At 39.1% G+C, this 16,472-nt stretch overlaps 1 protein-coding gene across 1 annotated transcript in view; it reads right to left on the bottom strand.

Annotated features, from left to right (window-relative positions):
* Positions 1 to 509: 509 nt before the first annotated feature.
* The window catches only part of LOC133004727 (guanine nucleotide-binding protein G(I)/G(S)/G(T) subunit beta-1), a 35,958-nt gene continuing 19,995 nt past the window's right edge, over positions 510 to 16,472 (bottom strand). Inside the window, exons 2-11 of the mRNA XM_061074228.1 lie at positions 13,265 to 13,371; positions 12,029 to 12,067; positions 11,667 to 11,773; positions 9,816 to 9,879; positions 9,019 to 9,181; positions 7,660 to 7,726; positions 6,544 to 6,745; positions 5,836 to 6,052; positions 3,473 to 3,588; positions 510 to 2,825 (exon numbers count right to left, since the gene is read on the bottom strand). Coding sequence (XP_060930211.1) covers positions 3,482 to 3,588; positions 5,836 to 6,052; positions 6,544 to 6,745; positions 7,660 to 7,726; positions 9,019 to 9,181; positions 9,816 to 9,879; positions 11,667 to 11,773; positions 12,029 to 12,067; positions 13,265 to 13,321 — 1,023 coding nt within the window. The 5' untranslated portion in view covers positions 13,322 to 13,371 and the 3' untranslated portion in view covers positions 510 to 2,825; positions 3,473 to 3,481. The remainder of the gene's footprint in view (positions 2,826 to 3,472; positions 3,589 to 5,835; positions 6,053 to 6,543; positions 6,746 to 7,659; positions 7,727 to 9,018; positions 9,182 to 9,815; positions 9,880 to 11,666; positions 11,774 to 12,028; positions 12,068 to 13,264; positions 13,372 to 16,472) is intronic.

Consider the following 16,472-nt stretch of genomic DNA (forward strand, 5'->3'; position numbering starts at 1 on the left):
AACATTTAACCAATGAGTGGTGACACTTTGTGCAGGTTCTGATTTAGGGAGGGCGGTTCCTTTCTTTCTGGGCCAGGAGTTTTTGATGTGATCATTGAACACACTGTTTAAATACCATGTTACGTGCTCACCAAATAAGGATCAGACACTATTATTGGGGGGTACTGTATGATAATTAAATGTGAAGTTTAGAAAAAAGCAAATAAGTCAATTCTTTCCATAAAGAGTATGGTACCATCAACTCTCCATAAATATAAATTTGGTTTAATTATTAAAATTTCCCTTAGTGCCTGTCTTAATTAGAGGGCGGAAAAGGCAGTGGATGATTTCCAACTGAAGAACATTAATCCAGATACACTGGGTTTGACAGGGTTCAGCATTAACACGGTCACTGGCCTGAGTCTCTGTCCTGGCAGAGAAAATAGACATCTCTAGACATCTAGATGCTTCATGGCGACCTTAGCGCAAAGGGAAACATTGCGAATGACTGCACAGAGGAGTCAGGCTGATTCAACGGTGGATAAGAAATTGTTTATTTGACTTGAACATAATTACAAGGAAACAGTCTGCAACATTCTAGCTTCAGTGGGAACCGCTCTAAGTGAATCACACTCAACACAGTAGGTCATCTCAAACTGCTTTTTATTACATCTTAAATAACAGTACATTTTAATATAGTTTCTATCTTGCATCCAGCTTTCGGTTGTACACTGACTGACTTTAAAATTAAATACAAAAGGTGAAAAGGGAACAGTGGGGGTGCAGAGCTCTACAGTTATTTGATGGAGAAAGAGAGAAAAGGAAAGGGAATTTTAATAAAATTTTAATATTTTTTATTTTGTTTTATTTTTTGCCAACTCCAGGCCTAACGCACAATTACAGCACATTTTTTGTACAGAATGTCCCAGAGAAAAAACAGAATGGAAAAAAATGTCACTACTGCTAAAGAAAGAGCGTCTCTGTTTACAAGGAGAAGGGAACAACAGAAAATTCTGCCATTCAATTGCTGCAAGATTTTTTTTATTTTTTTTATTAAAGGACAGAAAAAAACCTGTTATAAAATGTTTTTCTTGTAAGTGGAATTTTGTTTGCTACAGTAGGAATGAAAATTTATTTGTTCCATTTGAGATTGTGTATGTTTAAGGTGAATGAATGTACGTATGCATGTGTGTACAATTTAACATTGACGTTACTTCTTAATTTGTGGAATCCCTCCCAAGTATGGACCAAGTAACCGTTTATGTTGCAGGGTTTGCTTCTCAAGTGCATAGCTTTGACATTTTAGTTGAATCATGTATGCACGGAGTAGCCAAAAAAAGAAAAAGGAAAGAAAAAAAAAAAAAAAATCAACAAAAGAAAAATATAAATACCATTGTATTGATATATTCAACAGGTTATTTTCTTAAAGAAAAACATCTAAGGACTCAATTTCATATGCACCTTTTTAAGCAATTCTACAGCATGCGATTCTAAGAGATAACCCACCCATGGCAGACAACCAAAATCTTTTTTTTCTCGTTTTTAACTTAAAAAGTTTCAATATCATTATTTTCAAACATTGATTTATACAACATGTCATTCACAGAGTAGTAACTGCATTTCCAAGCACGGAATGGGCACCTCTGTTAAAAGAGAAACGTCCGGATTGCAACCGGGCGAAAGTGGAGGTACTACCGACCCGACCAAATCACATCACCGGTCTCAACCACGGGCAACAGAAACCAGGAAAACTAAACTAAATCAAGGGAGAAAAAAAATGAATAAGGGGGCAGGGTGGATTATGATCCGATGGGTTAATCTTCATTTAATTATTCTTCACTGTCGCCAGACAAAAAGGTGTAAGAATGGTTAAAATGGTTTGTATTTTTTTTTTTGTAGTTTTTAGTTTTAAAAACGAGCATTCATTATCATAAACAGCATGTGCTTGGTTAGTTAATTTTTTTTCCTTTAGACATTATTCTATATATGCAAAGTTTAATTTTTGTGCAAACAAAGATTTGTGGACTACACTGGAAAAAAGAAACAGTAAAAGTATCATGGGACTAAATATACAGAAGGGCCAGAAGTGGCTTGAGGACTCCCTGTTGAAGCTCAATTCTCTCGCTTTGTTCTCCAGTGGGATAAAGCTGGATTTAAAATGACATGATCTGGAGGTTCTTTTACTTTTCAACTTAAAACATTCTCTAAAATGTGTAAAGACTAAGAAATAAAACAAAGCTTTGATCCTTATTTTAAACATTAACTGACAGTTCACTGATCTACGCCTCTTTAACAAAAAATAATCATGAAAACAACAAACAAAAATAACCATGGACAAAAAGCTATAAAGAGTTAGATCACTGTCATGTAATAACCTTCACTCAGACCTGACCTGTGTATAATGAGGACGCAGGGCATGTTTGCTTGGTGGCGGCAGCAGTGGTGGGAAGTTAGTTTTTTCACTTACTACAATATCAGACCATTGTCATGGGAGGAATGCACAATTTCCCCCTCCATTCCATTTTGAAACCACTTAATTCCTCCACTTTTTTTGTTTGTTTTTTTGTAGCTGAATGAGTGACAGACAATTGTGCTCTTTTAAATGAGAAGGAGAGAGAGAGAGATAGATAGATAGATAGATAGATAGATAGATAGATAGATAGATAGATAGATAGATAGAGAGAGAGAGAGATATAGAGAGAGATAGAGAATTTTTGCCCTTGATAGTTTTTGGGGTGTTTGGAGTCAGTATCATGGTGTTTTTTTGAAAAGATTGGATATGCAATAAAATTGAACATTGTGATGTTGGAATGGTCTTCCACTCAAATTTGGAGTCCGGATGCCACCTGGAAAAGCAAAGGAAAAAAAACAATTAAAATATTATTACAATTATTCAGCATATATAATTTATACAACTGTAAAACTGTTCAATCGTGCATTGATCATGTTTGCAGTCAAGCTTGATTGAGACAATAATTCTGAAACAATTTTTGGGGTTGGGTTACATTGACTGGGCTAGCTACCAGATTTGTTACTGTGCATGTGCCTGTTATCGGGAAAACTCAGTTAAGGTTGTCCATATGTGAATAAACCTTACACATATTCACAAACTGTAGGAAAATGCTTGTATATTTATTTCAGTCATGTTGAAAATTTAGAATTTTATCTCCAGTGTCAAGTTATTCTGTGATTTGAGAAAAGATCAGACAGAAACTGTCACTGCAAATTAAAAGAAAAACATCTAACTGCATCAAAACCACTTAAAATCCAGTGAAATTCATCACAAGGCCGCTCAGGTAATATATTTCCACTACATGTGCAGTAACAATATGCTTTGGGTTTGGTTTCACTTCAAGAATAAATGGTTGCACCTTCATTCCCAACCCCTAGATGGCAGTAAATGAAAACTCTATTTGAGGCTCCGTGCTGAAACCGTTTCTCTGACAGCCGGCCGCTGTTGCTCACCATAAAACCTTCCTCCCGGCTCACTCACCTTCAGACTCTAGTTCCAGATCTTGAGGAAGCTGTCCCAGGACCCTGTTGCCACTGCCATGCCGTCGTCAGTCACACCCAAGCAGCTCACCCGGTTATCGTGACCGGCCAGGACACCTACAGAGACAGCAGAGTCTGAGTAACAGCGACAACTCTGCTCTGTTCTAAGGATACATGCTAGGTTAGTTACAGCTGAGGAAACCGAATGACAGGATTTCCATAACACACACAAATGAAGAATTAAAATAAATAAGCATTTCTATATCAATGTTTTGTTTGTGGAAACATGAGGGAAATATAGACTTTGTGAGGCAGGATCAGGACACCAAGAGTTCTGACAATGACCAGGATTACATGTTTTAGTTGTTTGTTTAAAATCAAAAAGAGTCACATGGCACCATAGAAGCTTTTGAACAGTTATTCCATTCTTATATTGACCCAATGTGCTGATAATCTATATCCACCCGCTGATAGATAAAGTGAGTGTGTATGTGTTTGTACTGTATTTGAAATAGGTAGCTCAGATGCAGGCCTCCTCTGATCCCTATCCCACAAAGCAGTCAATAGCTGTAAAGAATTCATGTCTCCACAGGGGCTCCTCACTGCTGGAGCAGGTGACGCTTGCTGTTCTCCCAGATGTATATTCATGCCTTTCATTCTCTCTCTTGAAATAAACATTTACAAACTCCTGTGTCAAAATTGGACTCTAGAGAAGTAGATTGGTTTGTTAAAAAATTAGGGTTGTCACTTGTACAGAGGACGGCCCTCATCTAGTCTGCTGTAGTTTGCACTGTCACATCTGAAGACACCGAAAACAAAACTACCAAAATGTATCGTACAATACAGCTAAGACAAATTCATACAACCATCACCTGTGTATTTATTCCGCGAGTGACCATCTGCTATTTGGTAAAAGGTCAACGCAAGTGATGTTATTAGAGTTGTGTGTGGCACAAAAAGAAGTCCCAAGTTTGCTATGATGTCAGCTAGACGTTCTACATGAAAATATGGCTACAACAACCAATTAAGAAAATCCTTAGTGTGTCAATAATGTATAAAATGTATATTTAGTGTATACAACACACAAATTCCTCGGCCCTGCTGCTGCATCTTTATCAGTCAATAACTTTTACTCACTGCACTCTGTAAATAGAAAAAGTTACATACATTTTTTTTTGCTAGAATCGAATCAAGGTTGTTGCATTTTTTTCTTTTAATCAAAGTGAAAAGGGCCAGGACAATTCTTCTCTACAAAACTTAAATTTAATTTTGCCAAGTTTCATGGTTCTGGGGTGTATGCTTACTGTGGGACCTGTTGGGTTTCTCTATAATGCTGCTCCTTGATTTGGCGCTATACAGCATTCTGCTAGTATACACATTTTCCAGTCCAGGCGCATACATGTGGATTGGGGTCTGAATTCAAGATGTTAACCTCTACATTCACAAGCCTTGCAGGTCTGGTGCTGAGAGAACGGGGCTGGAGTTGTGCTTTCTGCTTAATGCGTGATGTTTGATTTGCAACTAAATCTCTACTTAGTACGAGCACCAAGAAGCTAACTTCTGTGTAATCACATCACTAAAGTTTCCTCCACTCTATTTTCCAGTGTTTCTCAGAGTTGCCTTCGAGCAAGCAGTCGTCCACATGTCATGTGAGTTTTTTAAAGAGGCATAAAGCGGCAACTTGTGAAGCTGCAAGGCAAGAGTTGTTTTGTGAGTGTCTCTCCGATCGCAGCCATGGAGCCCTGCAGCTCCTTCAGAGACTCCACAGACTTCCTGCTGGTCGGCTGTATCCTGTTGCATATTCAGGGTCTTGAAAGAATTTCTTGCATCGTTTCCCTGATGGGTAATGCTCAGTTTACTTCTCAGAAATTAGTTTGGAAATTTCTAAACTTTAATGACATTAAAAACAGCTCTACAGCGAACTATTCTAAACTGTTCACCATTGTATAATATTAAAGTTGCATATATTAAAGTAGTAAAGCATATATCTTCTTAAGGCATCGCTTAACTTTGATCAAAAAAGACTGTGGTAGGATGAGAATGAAACCGTGGTCAATTACCGTATGACCTCTGTTTCTACCCAGACACCTAGTCCACAATTCTTAGCTGACAGTGAAAATTGTGATTACTGTTGGTTAAGCAGTAAGATGAACGTGTTAGCACTGTCATGAAGCAAGTTAAAATAATTTCATATTTTTGTTAGTTTGAAGGAGGGTGGATTTTTGTTTGAGATGAGGCTAATTCACCTAAAACATGTCTCATATCAAGGTTCTATCATATATATGTTTTTGATGTGCTATGGAGAAGTCTGTCAGGTCAGCACATTCCTTTAGCTCGGCTCTTCAGCCCTGTGTGGTGGCTTACCTGCACGGTCGGCCTTCAAAGTGTCCCAGACGTTGCAGTTGAAATCGTCGTAGCCGGCCAGCAGTAGACGGCCACTCTTTGAGAATGCCACGGAGGTGATACCGCAGATGATGTTGTCATGTGAATAAATCATCAGCTCCTGGTCAGCACGCAGGTCAAACAGTCGGCAGGTAGCATCGTCTGAGCCCGTGGCAAAGGCGTTGCCATTGGGGAAGAACTGCAACAAAGGTCAGGGTAGATGTTTTAGTTGTCAATACTTGCATGTCATCGCATATAAATACTTAACCTTAAAGTGTCTGTAGAATATTGCACACACTGTGATTGTAGTTATTATCCTGAGGTTATTTTAAAGGTATTATTTAATTTTAAGTACATGAATTAGTATTTCAGAAACAATTCTCTAGTAAACACTACTATGAACTCATATGTAACATTTTTCTGCAGAAAACTTGAATTCAAATAAGGAATTTGGTGTCAGCTATGCAAGAAAAAGAGAAAACACTGAAATGCAGTGGAACACGCTTCAATACCTGACTCAAACAATCTGGATTTTTATTTACTATTTGTTTTTAAAACTTATGATTTACTTGGACATGCCCTCAAGAACCTACGTAGTTACTCTAACAGACTGGATTTGGATGTGTCTTGTATGTCTAGAAACTTGAGACCTTGATTTGTGTGAGCTTGAGCATATGTGTGTGGCCTTACGCAGATGGCGTTGATGTCCGACTCGTGGCCAGTGAAGGTCTGTCGGCACATTCCTTCTCTGATGTCCCAGAGCTTGGCAGAGGCATCGCAAGCTCCAGACACAAACAGCCTGGTGTCGGGTGCCAGAGAGAGACTCATGACATCACCAGTGTGACCAGCAAATGTAGTTGTCTGCTGACCAGTCTCAATGTCCCACAGAGCGCTGGAGGAAAACAAAACAAACATCATCAAATTTCAGCGGACACATAAAAATTCCACACTGGATTCATTCAAGAGGGAAACTGAAACTCTATTAAGTCATTCTAATCCAGGAGGTTACAACATTTGGGGTTTAAAATGTTCTTGAACAAGGTAAAAAGGTATCTCTATGGCAGACAATGTTAGCTGATATTGCTGATATGTTTCAATAAATATTGTTGACAACCATAGAAACCTACAATGGGATGATTAACATAAATAATAATAGACATGCAAATAATACTACATTTAACGACACCAGAATGTGCGACCATAGTAGTCACACATACAGCCAAAAATCTATCAAGGGCAGCTCAAATATTTCCATTGGTTTCAACAGATTGCCTGTCATTTAACACGTCTGTCAATCTGTGTTAATTCCTTTTCCCACCTGCTTAAATAAAGAAGGCGTGGGTATGTGTGTGAAACTGCGCCCTGTGCTTCACCTCAAACAACATCACAACCTTAATACATACGGGTAATTTCAAATTAAGGGAAGTATTGACTTATATCAACACTATTTAGCTGGAGCTGTTAACCTCCACGACACACTTCTTTTTCAAAAAGGTTTAAAAATCTAAAAAGGGCAATTCTTTTAAAATGCTCTCATAAAATCCATGTTATATTATTATATCAGGGCCAGAATAATGTTTTAAGCTCATCTACTCATCTAACTTCTGTGGTTAAGATATAATTGACACCTAAAATATAGCACCAGAAGAGTCTTTTGGGGTGCTCTTAAATCAAAAAATGGGCTGATAAGCACCGGAGCTTACAGCGCCAAAATTTAGGACAAAACACTGTTAAAGAGTAATTTCTGGGGTCCAAATATGTGGTGGTGTTATCGCAAACTGAACTGGGTGCAGTATCACAACTCACCAGGTGGTGTCTCCAGAGCTGGTGACAATCTGGTTGTCATCCAGGAAGCGACAGCAGGACAGGTAACCTGTAAAGAATCAAACACATTGACGATGGACCAGCTTTTCTGTAATATTAAGAGGCACAGGCTTAATTTCCTCCCCGTCTGCACAGAGAGAGAAATATTTCTCCAAAACATCATCACTCGCTCTGTTTCTCTAAATGTGGTGGAGATGAATCGACTAACTCGCTGGCAGAAACAGAAAACAGCTGTAAGACATCTAATTCCTTTCTTGCTTCCATGGTTCATCTTTTACTAGCAGGCTGAGAGTATGAACGCCCCCCCCCCCCCCCCCCCCCCCCCAGAGTGAGGGAACTAGAACTAAAATGCTGACACACTTCCTGCATCATGTGACACTGATCAGATGAATGCTCCTTGTCTACAGCCTCAACACTTTCATTAGTGTGAGCTGGGCTACGGCTCAACCAGCTCCTGTTTTATAAAGAGACAGACGCACCATGTGACTGGCATCTTTTAGATGTGAAAATAATCAAGGTTACACAAGCACATGGGGTTGACAATGGGGAAAAAAAGAACACACTGCAGATCAGCTAATAATGGAGCTGCTTATATTTGACTGGTTGTCTGGAGGAGGACTTAAAATTAAAATGACAGTTAAATGCTCTCATTGGCCCGGGTAATGTGTCCCATTCTTATTACCTGACAAAAGCTAAAATCACTATTTTTCCCAAATCAGCTGTTATTTGGTCTCGTCTACACCCAAAGAAAGACATGTAGAAAGTGTGAAATGCAAGCTACATACAGGTTGAACGCTCCGTCGTGCCATTTTGTAACTCTGGTGTACCTGTCTTGTCTCAGTGCACATGATCAAACTGAAACTAAAAGTACTTCTTACTTTCAACGACCAAGATAAAGTGTGCAGATCTTAGGGGACACTTAACATTAGTTTATGAAATCAATCAAATAAAAATTCAAACAAACTTCCTAAACATCTTTATGTTTGAGTGACCAATCTGGAGAAAACAGGTTTCCTCAATGGAGGATTGGGGCTTGAGTTTTTGTTGCTGCTAACTTAGGACCCTCCTCTCCAGTCTGTGATGCCTGAAGCCGGACATTGCCTCCTGATATTTTGATATTAGTTTAGTTTATTCTGTATTCTCATAAACTTTCTGGATTGAGCATTAATTAAACAAAACTCTGTGAAACAAGGATCAAAAGATGTGATTTATTGCCCCATGATTTACAGAATCTTTTTGAACTGGAGACTTCTGGGGGAAACTTAGAAGATATTGAATATATCGGTAAAAAATCCTGTGACTGATGAAAGAGGCTCGTTCTAATGGATGTGTGCAGTTTACCTGTGTGCCCAGCCAGCTCACGGCTGACACGCACATTTCCCTCACGGGTCTTCAGGTTGTAGATGGAGCAGATGTTGTCCAGGCCTCCACAGGCGACGTAGTTCCCAGAGGGGGCATAGGCGCACGTCATCACCCAGGAGGAGCGCAACGGGATGGCGTGGACCTGGAAGAGAGGAGGAAGATTTAATATTAGATAGTATGCAGTGACAGATGGGAGAGAGAGGTGAGGACATGTGACAAAGTCTGTCCGCAATATTAACTTAACCTTTCAAGGGCACAATGGCCACTATAAATAGCATTACCTGGCACAGTCAAACTTGTTCTATACTGAAGACGGCATTTAATCAAACTAAAACCAGCCGCCAGGAATGTGGGAGTAATGGTTCATTCTGATGAACTGTTAAAATTATGGTTCAACAGAGAACAATTTACCAAACCAAGTGGAAATATGGTGAAATCATCCACAATACACTACAATCAATACACACTTGCAATGTTTAGACCATATAAAGTCAAATCTTGTATCTCCAGTGGGTTTCACTTTTTTCAATGTGTTACTCGTACCAGCGCAAATTTGTGTTTGGTAAAAGATTTCGATTGATTTTAACATTATAATAATTTAAACCTAAACTGGCTTGTCGATTACAGAACCATCTTCCGTTGGACAAGCTGACCAATTAAATTACACACACACACCATGCATGCAGCATCTTTCCTATTTAAGTGAAAGAAAAGCATACACACATTGCAGGCCACCGCAGTTGTTTCAGTTCATTGGGATGTGTTTTCTATCTTACCTTGTTTGTGGTGTAGCTGTCCCAGATAATAAGTTTGCCATCCTGAGAGGCGCTGACCAAAAGCCTGATGAAAAGAAAGACAAGACAGCTCAAATTATATATTTCAGATGACTAGTTCATTCAAACCTCAGGAAAAGTTTCATCTCAGTTTGAAACAGCAAAAAACAATGACAGCATGCAGTTAGTGTCCACTTCACTATATTAGACAAAACAAACAAGTTTTTCATCTTATTCTGTTATGGATGTGTTTTGGTAAACAGCTTTATTTCAAAGCTGATGGTGCATCAACATCACAATATTACATAAGATGGAGAGTGCTAATCCTGAAAACAAGTGATCCAGAGAGCTGAGGCACACAAATTACTTTTAAGAGCTTTTTTTCCCACCTTTCAATATTTATTTGCCTCAAACATTCAGGAAACACTGCACAATATATGCATTTACTCTTACAGGGATCATTACAACCCCTGTTTTTGCTTTCTAGATTAGACTCTCAGGTACCTGTGGCTACACTATCTGGGTGAATCCAACAAGAGTAACCACAGTAACGGTCCCAATGCACAAAGGAAAAAGAAGGAGTGAACACACCAATGTCTGGTGGGACTACGCACATCTTAACTACCAGGCTGCCAGGAACCTCGCTCACATGTACTCACTTTAGAAGGATAATAGGCCACTGAGAGAAAGGTTTGTGCTGGAAATTCCAGTATAGAAGCAAATCAAGTTTCATCTTTTGCAGCTTTTAAGTAAACTTAGATTAGACCCTACATTAATGTCTGGAGCAATACTCTGCGAGCTGTTCGCAAAGGGGATGTCATGCTAAAAAGATTAATTCAATCGATAGTTCAGTCATTTGACAACATGACCTTAAAAAAGTAAGTTTGGGCAACCAACAATAAACAGTTTAACTATCATACAACAACTACAATCAGTGTCATACACACATTTTAAGATATATATTTGTTTAGTTGTGGGGTCCTCCCTCAATATTATGCGATTGGCTATTGTGGGAAAGTGGAACTAACTGATGGGGTTCTTTCTCAAAGTGGAAACACATCCAAGTCCAAATTAAGTTGTGTCTCCGCTGTGGCTAAAAATATCTGACTTCCCAGACAACATGAAGGGTCAAAACATCTTTGTGTGACCTTCTTTCTGGGTGGCTGAATCTCAGCGGGTAGTCTAATAAACACCCCTACTCCTCTGAGGCGAAAGAATAACAGAAGAAACAAACAAGCCAGTAAGTTGAAAAAAAGTGGCACAATTTTTTCTTAGGTATATGACAGAGAATGAGGAGGCGACATGGCAGTTTGGAAAGGCCTCTCTGTGGACTGACACACACCAGGCAACACAGTGATTAAGTTGATGGTTGCTGAGGTGAGAGGTGTATACAACTCCAGGGAAAAGAGCTTTACGTGAAGTGAGGAGTGTTGCTTCATCTGCCTTGGCAATCAGCGGAGACACAACTCTGACAAAGGCTGACTCCATTTTGAGTATTTTCCCTACCCACATACCCCACCCCCAATGCACACAAACAGCAGATATAGACACACAACACACTCAAAGAGTAACTGGTGAATGCCTAATGTGCTTTCAGCTATCTTCACCTTTTTTGCATGAGTACAAATATATTGGAGCACTGAGTATATGTTAATCAGACGATTTTGGACACATGTCAACAAAAAAAACTGTAATTCAATGTCAAAGAGCGCTATTGTGGATGGACGAGGACCCTCAGCAAAAGTAACAGGGCAAAGACAGTCAAGCACGGTTTTATATCACTATCCTGCATTTAGGGCAAAGGGAGATGGGTTGCTGGGATGAGATGGGCAGAATAGAGTTGAATGAAATTACCTCGAGTCAGTGCCCCAGTGCATGGCATAGATTTTAGCCAGATGCCCCCTCAATGTCCGTCTAGTGCGCATCTGAATTCGGCCAACAGGGTCGATGCTAGATGTGATCTAAACAAGGTCAAAACCAGAAGGGAAAAAGGTGAACCACAATAAATCGGCTGTATGCATTCAAACATTGATGTGCTGATACATCTTTTTGTTCAAGATTTAAAGTTGACAAAAATGTAAGAAATGCAGGCTTCAACGGATGTTTCACTTCCCAACCTAACATAACAACTTGGTTTTAACATATTCTATGTTTCATCTTATCATAATGAAAGAATACACAATGAGTTAGGATCATGCCAAAAATATATGTCTTACCTGAGAAAGGGTAGCATCTGCACACGCTTTCCTGGCATCCTGAAACACAACAGACAGGTTCAAAATCTTAACATTGAATCAAAACCTGAAAACGTTATGATCAACCAATAAACCAAATTGTTTCAATGGCACAAACTACTGAAAAAGTTACATTTTGGTAGTGGTTCTTCTATTTGAATTACGATACTGATCAATTTCACTTATCTCCATGTACAACAAGCTCCCAAACAGGCTGATATCATGTTGTAGTCGAAAGTCCAGTGGGATCTGCATCATATCACCATTAAATCATTTTCACCCTAACCCGTAACCCTAGCTAAGTATTCCTCTTTGTTGCATATCATATTAGAGATGTCAATGGAATCATGTACAGGCATTTGCAGATTACTTTAATGTAACACTGCAACAATTCATAAAACAAATGTGAAGAGAAGTTCAGTGGCTCATGATGGAATCCCAAAGCTGACTTTGGCAAGGCTCCAGAGTGCGACCATTTTGGTTGCACATGAGACCAAAAATCTGTAAGTGTGACTAAAACATTTCCTTGGCTGCACCAGTGCACCTAACATCTAGCTGGACTGTCTCTGTATTTGATCGAAACGAGTTGCTTCCTCATCTCCTCTCCTCTCCGGAGTTAAAACTCACACATACAGGCCCTGGGCTGTCCCAACCCCTACTCACACACACTAACACAGCAGATATGACTGTGGAGAGGTGGCGGACGGTGACAAAAAGTATGACTACAAGATTTCCACTATGTACCGCCAATTCAAACAGAATATCAATGCTGTTTCAGGATCAGAGGAGCAGGAGCAGCTGTGGGGTTGTACCGTGTCAGAGTCTCTTGAACTGATTTTACACTTTAATAATAAACACTAATTGTAGAGCTATTTGTGTTAGCAGAGCCAGAGAGCCCATTATATGTATTGACCTGGTAATATTTGGTTTTATTTTATTTTTTATTTACGATATATTCAAATATCAGACTACATATTCTTTAGAATTAAGTTAATTGTTCTTTGAAAGGGTGTACTTGCATGATTTGGTATTGTAATGAAAACAAACCTGTGTTTGAAGTGGAAAAGACAACGAAAGTTAACTGTTGTATCTTAATTATGTGATTAATGAAGAAGAAGCAAAATAATCGTCTTAATGAAAAGTAAGTTTTCATCAACACCGGTGTGAAATAACGCAAAACTGAATTGTCGATTTGAAAAGAGGCAGTGAGGGACTTACTCTGATCTGGTTCTTTAGCTGCTCAGCCTCCTGGCGTAGCTGATCCAGTTCACTCATTTTCCTCTGCTAATGGTGTGCTTCGCTCCGCCGCCTAGACTCTTGCTGATCTGGAGACAAGAAAGGAAATGCTCAACATACATCACACACGTATCACTTCATGTACACAAAATGCACATTCTGGTATCTCATACTGTTTGTCTTTACAATGAATTATTATAGTCGCATATCAAATAAATTACATGTAGGCCATCGGAAAAATGTGAAGATAATTTTAGCTCATTCTTCCAGAATGATTTTCATCAAAAATTCCGCTGTGGATCACGAAATAGCCAAACACCTTCTAAACAGCTCAAGACTTGTCCTTGCCAGCTTGAAACCGTTACCTAGCAACAAGCACTACCTTAGGCTTAAGATAAACATTTTGACGAAGACGTTGAATTGGTTCTCTCCCCTGAACAGGAGCAAACCCTTGGGTAAACATCTTGCCACACTAAGCAGCTGATGACCATTCCTCAACAGCGCAGAAAAGAATAAATGATATAAAAAACAGGTTTCAAAAATCCACTCAAACATACTCAGCTATTGACTAATTTCAGCAAGGATTAAGAGTCCAGATAACAAGAAAGTTGAGAGGCAGGTCAAAAGGCTGGCTTTGGTTTTGTTGCACTACTGGAGCCCCAAACAGCTCAGGTGGGTAGGGTCTGTCGAAGCTATCAATGCTCTGGCCTCTGGACTCTAAACTCTTCTCCAATGTCATCCCTGTAATCCTGGGACACAGTTGATTCAGCTCCTCCAGTAAAATCCGGTTAAGACAAAACCTGCTGATGATCCTAAAAGCAGTGGCTATCCCGCTGACCCCAATCCTCTGGTTGACACTCTTAGCCCTGACACTTTCTATCCCCATAGACCGAAGACAAATTTTCTAAAAAAAGAAGAACACAAGTGTAACAATTATGAAGTATAGCTTTCGGGATTAAAGGCATCCTTTACACTGAGGAAAGTAGTCAATTTCACAGGCATTACTACTTCAAGTCTCCATATAAGCCAGTGCAAGTTATCAGCTAAAACTTTCCACTGAAAACAGTTGGCCCCATGATGATTCATAATTTCAGTGACCACATTCAGTTCGGTTAATGAAGGAACCATCTTCCCTTAATGCCTCCATCGATTACCCTCACAATCTTTTAAAGCTAAATGTGTTTACAGGAACCAGATCACTGCCCATCTGTCCGATCCAGTACCATATGAACTACAAACAAACCTTACCTCCCTGTTTCTCTCAGTTGCGCTAAAGACTCTTTGTGCTGACGAGTGTTGAGACCATCTGAATGAACACCTTATCCTTCAAGCGCCCGACATCCCCGTAGCTACCTGTCACCTGATTGGCCAGTGCTGATAAATGGGTCTGCATCTAAGCAAGGCGCCTTAACCCCATAATCTCGGTGATACAAACGTCTCATGGTAATATCACAGGCTAATTCTCGTCTTCTCTGTAACAGCCCTCTGTGTAACAGGCAATAAACCCCAACCGATTTATGGGCCAGCCAGCAAAATGTAATATGTGAACATTTAAAAAAAGGTTTCACTGGCCTATATCATTTAGGCTAGGATGATTCAAACCGTGCACCATATGAATAACTCACTCAAGTCTTTTACAGCAATCTAAGCAGCTATATTTATCGATTTGATAGTATCCTCATTTAAAACATGCAATGGCCCCAAAAATCAAGTATAGTTTGTTTCTCATTCCATTTTTTTAACCTTATTTGAATAATTATATAACATTTTTATTTTGAATGAATCACCATAGTGATTGTGAGGCATGGGAGAGAAATAGTAGTATGAATAGTCATATATATATATATATATATATATATATATATATATATATATATATATATATATAGCATATTGAGGCATTAGTGTTGATCAGTTAAATACTGTTTCATAATGTCAGTTCATTAGTGTACATTGTAAGCGTTTGCCCAACTCTTCCCCAATCACAACTGGTCCCACTATAGAGCTGTACCATTGTCAAACAATTAATGGGTTGGAGTCTGCAGTCATATACCTTACTGTTTGGTCACAACATGCAAGAAGTATCCATTCTGTCTGCAAGCAAGCACTAGTTGTCCTGGCTTCAAATGACAATGTGACAGAGTATGCAACCAGCCTATCACAGGCCTTAGTCGGTTTCCAACTTTTCTAAAAACTTTTATTGTGTCCTTTTAAACATAGCCTTCCAGCTTTAGTTGACCAAATAAATGTCATACTTGAACTTCAAGCAATGCACAATTTTCCATTTACAGGGCTTGGCATCTTTCAATTTTTCTACTGCAGCCATTTTAATTTTTAACACAACTGGACTGAGAAGGTGATCAAAGCAGCCAATCAGAAACATTCTACTGTGAGGTGTATAACAAAACATTCGGAAAATTGTATTTTCCAAATTCTTTGTATAAATTATAAATCTTTTCTTATACTCATAAGCCTCTACTCAAAAATAACATGGCCTCTAAAGCGCTTAAAATGTATACATCAGGTACAATTACAACAGATGTAAAAATAATCCGTGACAAAAACATAAATAAATACTAGTGATCAGTATTAGAGGTGTGATTCAGAGGACTATTTTTCTCTTGTGCTGGTGGTGGGAGTGTTGAAACCACTGGCAGCCCAACTGATAGAGCCTCGACTTCACTGCCTTCTCTTACTGCCAGCTATTTTTAGAGAGATGGTGGGGGAGGAGGGGGAGGAGCAAGAGGAGGAGGGGAGCAGACTTCACATTTTCCAGCCACTCCTATCAGCTCCGACATCTCGAGCACAACACAGTGAGGAGAGAGGAAGTGTAATTTGACTCCACACACACTAGCGAGTTTCATTCCTTCCTATACAGCAATGATGGTGCATGCGCCATGAAGTGGCTAAATTAGCTCTTTAATCAGCAAATACGGATGTCCGATGTTTCTTAATGCAGGGCACATTATGTGAGCAGACAAAAACAAAAGGACAACATTTTTTGGGATGGTAGAAAGCAAAGGTTTATATTTTAAAGCTTTTACACTGGTTAATTCTATTCAATCTAAAATAAATTTAGAAGTGCAACTTACAGTAAGATGAAAAAATGTCTATCATTCTTACTACAAACCTTAATCGCATCAATAATTTAAAGTTGATTTTAGAGATTCCTTTAAATATTGAGATACCT

This window comes from Limanda limanda, chromosome 7 (genome assembly GCF_963576545.1).
Source record: "Limanda limanda chromosome 7, fLimLim1.1, whole genome shotgun sequence".
Taxonomy (NCBI): Eukaryota; Metazoa; Chordata; class Actinopteri; order Pleuronectiformes; family Pleuronectidae; genus Limanda; species Limanda limanda.